At 45.0% G+C, this 5,565-nt stretch overlaps 1 protein-coding gene across 1 annotated transcript; it reads right to left on the bottom strand.

Annotated features, from left to right (window-relative positions):
• Positions 1–1,182: 1,182 nt before the first annotated feature.
• Positions 1,183–5,331, bottom strand: LOC124030775 (L-rhamnose-binding lectin CSL2-like). Its single transcript, XM_046341974.1, has 8 exons — positions 5,307–5,331; positions 4,904–4,957; positions 4,685–4,820; positions 4,356–4,465; positions 4,177–4,221; positions 1,734–1,872; positions 1,403–1,510; positions 1,183–1,314 (listed from the first exon to the last, which is right to left on the bottom strand). The coding sequence occupies exons 1-7, from the start codon at positions 5,329–5,331 to the stop codon at positions 1,405–1,407; spliced, it is 615 nt and encodes a 204-aa protein (XP_046197930.1). The 3' UTR covers positions 1,183–1,314; positions 1,403–1,404.
• Positions 5,332–5,565: the final 234 nt, after the last annotated feature.

Below are 5,565 nucleotides of genomic sequence, written 5' to 3'. Positions count from 1 at the left end.
TCATGCTTCCTCTTGACCGTTTGTGTATTTGCATGTGTTTATTTCAGGAAATGGCTTCCTGAAATCCATCAAGAAGCTGATTGGTCGACTCCAGGGCTAATTGGAGAGCTGACCCCGCCCCCTCGTCAAGACGCAGCTGTCTCCAATTACCTATACCAGAAGCTATATAAAAGCCAGTGTTCTGTGCAGGAGGAGGGAATTTTGCTGGAAGTAGGTTTTGATAGAGGTAGATTTTGATAGAGGTAGATTTTGATAGAGGTAGATTTTGATAGAGGTAGATTTTGATAGAGGTAGATTTTGATAGAGGTAGATTTTGATAGAGGTAGATTTTGATAGAGGTAGATTTTGATAGAGGTAGATTTTGATAGAGGTAGATTTTGATAGAGGTTGATTTTGATAGAGGTTTTTTGATAGAGGTAGATTTTGATAGAGGTAGATTTTGATAGAGGTTGATTTTGATAGAGGTTGATTTTGATAGAGGTTGATTTTGATAGAGGTTGATTTTGATAGAGGTTGATTTTGATAGAGGTTGATTTTGATAGAGGTTGATTTTGATGGGAGTTCATTGCTGGGAGTTCATTGCTGAGAGTTGGTATGTTTTGTGAGTTTGTTGCTCAGATAGAGCTTATTTGATGTCCTTTGTTTGGTTCTTAGTTTGTTTGTGAAATTGTTTAATATTCTGTTTCATTTGTTCCCAGGGGGGAAGGGGAAGGCACCTAGGGAGTGCTTAGGCAAGAGGCCCGCGGGCATACATATACCCGTAGCATATTCGCTGTCTAGGCACACTAGGTAAGACCTGGGCGGACCACCCCCTGTATTTTGGTTAGGGCGCCAGATGGTGCTAAATTAGGTAAGTAGTGGGTAGGCAGGTAAGATAGGAGAGGGGGGCTTTGAGATTTACTTTCTTTGCTTTGGTTCCGTCCAGCCCCTTTTACCCATATTACCGTGTAAAGGAATAAAGTCCTTGTAAACGGTACCACATTCTGCCTGTTGTCATCCTTTCTCGCACCTACAGTCCATACCTTTTTCACTTCACGGAGAGTTTAGTTGTAGCAGGTTGTTGCGTTCCCTCTTCATAGAGGCGTGCGTAACACCGTGCATTGTTGCAGCACAAGAGGGGCCTCATTATGGTTTTATCACAAATTATGCCTCATGAAATACACAATCAATGGGATTTACACATTTTGAATTTACATAGATTTTATACTCAATTGATACTTCAGAGGAGAGAAGACAGGAAAGAAATACAAATCCACCCAATGAAGAGGGAGATATCCAAGTGGTCTCTCTGATCTATGTTCCTCAGAAGATCTCCTGCAAGACAAAAACAGTCAGCCCCAGTGTTCTACTTCCCAGTCGTCGTGTGTGTGTGTTTGTATTACCGTATGCATGCGTGCCTCACATTTAGCCACAGGTGTAAGCCACATCCAGGTACTTGTAGGTTCCTACACAGGGATCTCCATACAGAGAGTTGGACGCCGGGAGGTCACACTGGCTCTTCCCATTACACCTGTGTCAACGACAGGTACATGTTAACACCACAGTCATGTTTCTACAGTCCAGGGTAACACTACAGTCCAGGGTAACAGTCCAGGGTAACACTACAGTCCAGGGTAACACTACAGTCCAGGGTAACACTACAGTCCAGGGTAACACTAGTCCAGGGTAACACTACAGTCCAGGGTAACACTACAGTCATGCGTTTCTAATAGTACACACTGCAGGTACAATACCTCTCTGCCACCTTACTGGTGGTTATGGATTGGCTGAGGCAGTTGGTGTTGGCTAGTTGGTTAGCGGGCCGTTTAAAGGAACACACTAGCTGGTCACGGCGGCCATAGTTGGCACTGTAGATCTGGATCGTTCCGTCATCTGAGAGAGATGAGGAGGAGAGGAAAGATTGGATGTCTTTGGTGTGTTCTAGTGAAGGTAATATAAGATATATATATATGCTCTACTATGCTATTATATAATATACACTGCTCAAAAAATAAAGGGAACGCTAAAATAACATCCTAGATCTGAATGAATGAAATATTCTTAAATACTTTTTTCTTTACATAGTTGAATGTGCTGACAACAAATCAAAAATTATCAATGTATATCAAATTTATCAACCCATGGAGGTCTGGATTTGGAATCACACTCAAAATTAAAGTGGAAAACCACACTACAGGCTGATCCAACTTTGATGTAATGTCCTTAAAACAAATCAAAATGAGGCTCAGTAGTGTGCGTGTGGCCTCCACGTGCCTGTTTGACCTCCCTACAATGCCTGGGCATGCTCCTGATGAGGTGGCGGATGGTCTCCTGAGGGATCTCCTCTCAGACCTGGACTAAAGCTTCAGTCTGTGGTGCAACGTGGCGTTGGTGGATGGAGCGAGACATGTCCCAGATGGGCTCAATTGGATTCAGGTCTGGGGAACGGGTGGGCCAGTCCATAGCATCAATGCCTTCCTCTTGCAGGAACTGCTGACACACTCCAGCCACATGAGGTCTAGCATTAGGAGGAACCCAGGGCCAACCGAACCAGCATATGGTCTCACAAGGGGTCTGAGGATCTCAACTCGGTACCTAATGGCAGTCAGGCTACCTCTAGCGAGCACATGGAGGGCTGTGCGGCCCCCCAAAGAAATGCCACACCACACCATGACTGACCCACCTCCAAACCGGTCATGCTGGAGGATGTTGCAGGCAGCAGAACGTTCTCCACGGCGTCTCCAGACTATCACGTCGGTCACGTGCTCAGTGTGAACCTGCTGTCATCTGTGAAGAGCACAGGGTGCCAGTGGCAAATTTGCCAATCTTTGTGTTCTCTGGCAAATGCCAAATGTCCTGCACGGTGTTGGGCTGTAAACACAGCCCCCACCTGTGGACATCGGTCCCTCATACCACCCTGATGGAGTCTGTTTCTGACCATTTGAGCAGACACATGCACATTTGTGGCCTGCTGGAGGTCATTTTGCAGGGCTCTGGCAGTGCTCCTCCTGCTCCTCCTTGCACAAAGGCGGAGGTAGCGGTCCTGCTGCTGGGTTGTTGCCCTCCTACGGCCTCCACGTCTCCTGATGTACTGGCCTGTCACCTGGTAGCGCCTCCATGCTCTGGACACTACGCTGACAGACAACGCAAATGTTCTTGCCACAGCTCGTATTGATGTTCCATCCTGGATGAGCTGCACTACCTGAGCCACTTGTGTGGGTTGTAGACTCCATCTCATGCTACCACTAGAGCGAAAGCACCCCCAGCATTCAAAAGTGACCAAAACAACCAGGAAGCATAGGAACTGAGAAGTGGTCTGTGGTCACCACCTGCAGAACCACTCCTTTATTGGGGGATGTCTTGCTAATTGCCAATAATTTCCACCTGTTGTCTATTCCATTTGCACAACAGCATGTGACATTTATTGTCAGTGTTGCTTCCTAAGTGGACAGTTTGATTTCACAGAAGTGTGATTGACCTACAGAGTTACATTGTGTTGTTTAAGTGTTCCCTTTATTTTTTTTAGCAGTGTATACATCATCATATGAGAGGAGAATATATTCTAGAGCATCAGAGCCTTACCCCATTCTAATAGAGCATCAGAGCCTTACCCCATTCTAATAGAGCATCAGAGCCTTACCCCATTCTAATAGAGCATCAGAGCCTTACCCCATTCTAATAGAGCATCAGAGCCTTACCCCTAATCTAATTCTAGAGCATCAGAGCCTTACCCCATTCTAATAGAGCATCAGAGCCTTACCCCATTCTAATAGAGCATCAGAGCCTTACCCCATTCTAATAGAGCATCAGAGCCTTACCCCATTCTAATAGAGCATCAGAGCCTTACCCCATTCTAATAGAGCATCAGAGCCTTACCCCATTCTAATAGAGCATTCTAATAGAGCATCAGAGCCTTACCCCATTCTAATAGAGCATCAGAGCATCAGAGCCTTACCCATTCTATTCAGAGCCTAATTCTAATAGAGCATCAGAGCCTTACCCCATTCTAATAGAGCATCAGAGCCTTACCCCATTCTAATAGAGCATCAGAGCCTTACCCCATTCTAATAGAGCATCAGAGCCTATTCTAATAGAGCATCAGAGCCTTACCCCATTCTAATAGAGCATCAGAGCCTTACCCCATTCTAATAGAGCATCAGAGCCTTACCACATTCTAATAGAGCATCAGAGCCTTACCACATCCTAATAGAGCATCAGAGCCTTCACACGTGATGCTGCGTGCTGCCAAGACAAACAAACAGGAATTACACACCACACTGGCCACTGCTGGGCAGACAAATAAAAGACATACATTTTCATAGCAGACATTAGCCTGGTTTAGTATTTTGTATTATTATACATAGAAACAGACTGACTTGCTGGGAGGCAGGTGTAGGTGGTTTCCAGGTATTTGTAGATTCCAACACAGGGGTCAGAAGTACGGAAGACTTCAGTGTTCACTTCACACACCTGTTTCCCATTGCACCTGGGGGATATCAGGAGGTAAGATGAGCTATGGCTGGGATTTAATCAAACGTGGCGTCAACAAGCATGCAGCGCTTGACATTTAAAGCAAACATTTGCAGTGTTTACTGTGAACATCAGGAAATGTGGCTTTAAAAAGGCACATTGATACTGCAATGTGCTTATCAACCAAGTGCCTCTGAATCCCAGCATGTCTTTATCAAATAAATACTGACTGTACCTGTGTGAGAGGACCTCCAGGGTGCCCGTCTGTGAACACTGCGTGTTTGTCAGCTGGTTGGCAGGTTGTCCTTCTTTGCAGGTGGTTCCATCAGTCCTTCCATACAGAGCTCTCTCAATGAAGATCACTCCAGAATCTAGCAGGGCAAGAAAAATCAACATGTAAAGAAACAGACAGCACTATGGAGAGACCATCAGGATAGAATGTGTGTGTTCTTACCACAGATCAGGAACTGGACGTTTTCTCCATTGTCACAGGTGACCACTCTCGTCGCTGAGTGAGAAACAATCACTTATCAACTGAACAAAAAATAAAACACAACAAATGTGTTGGTCCCATGTTTCATGAGCAGAAATAAAAAATCCCAGACGTGTTCCATATGCAAAACAGCTTATTTCTCTTAAATGTTTTATAAATTTGTTTACATCCCTTTTAGTAAGCATTTCTCCTTTGCCAAGATATTCCAGCCACCTGACAGATGCGTCAAATCAAGAAGCTGATGAAACAGCATGCTCATTACACAGGTACACATACTGGGAACAATAAAATGTGCAGTTTTGTCACAAGACAATACCACAGATGTCTCAAGTTGAGGGAGCGTGCAATTGACATGAATGTCTACCATAGCGGTCGCCACAGAATTTCATGTTAATTTGTCTAACATAAGCAGCCGCCAACGCTGTTTTAGAGAATTTGGCAATATGTCCAACCCGCCTCACAAACGCAAACCACGTGTACCACCAATCCGGGACCACCACATCCAGCTTCTTCACCTGTGAGATTGTCGGATATGCCCTCCGACGAAACATCACATGCAAAGCGTCAATACAGAACTAAGATCAAATCGTACTACACCGGCTCAAACGCCCGTCGGATGTAGC

This window comes from Oncorhynchus gorbuscha, unplaced genomic scaffold, assembly GCF_021184085.1.
Source record: "Oncorhynchus gorbuscha isolate QuinsamMale2020 ecotype Even-year unplaced genomic scaffold, OgorEven_v1.0 Un_scaffold_15404, whole genome shotgun sequence".
Taxonomy (NCBI): Eukaryota; Metazoa; Chordata; class Actinopteri; order Salmoniformes; family Salmonidae; genus Oncorhynchus; species Oncorhynchus gorbuscha.
The sequence above is the reverse complement of the archived record's forward strand: the minus strand, read 5'-3'. Positions and strand labels throughout refer to the sequence as shown.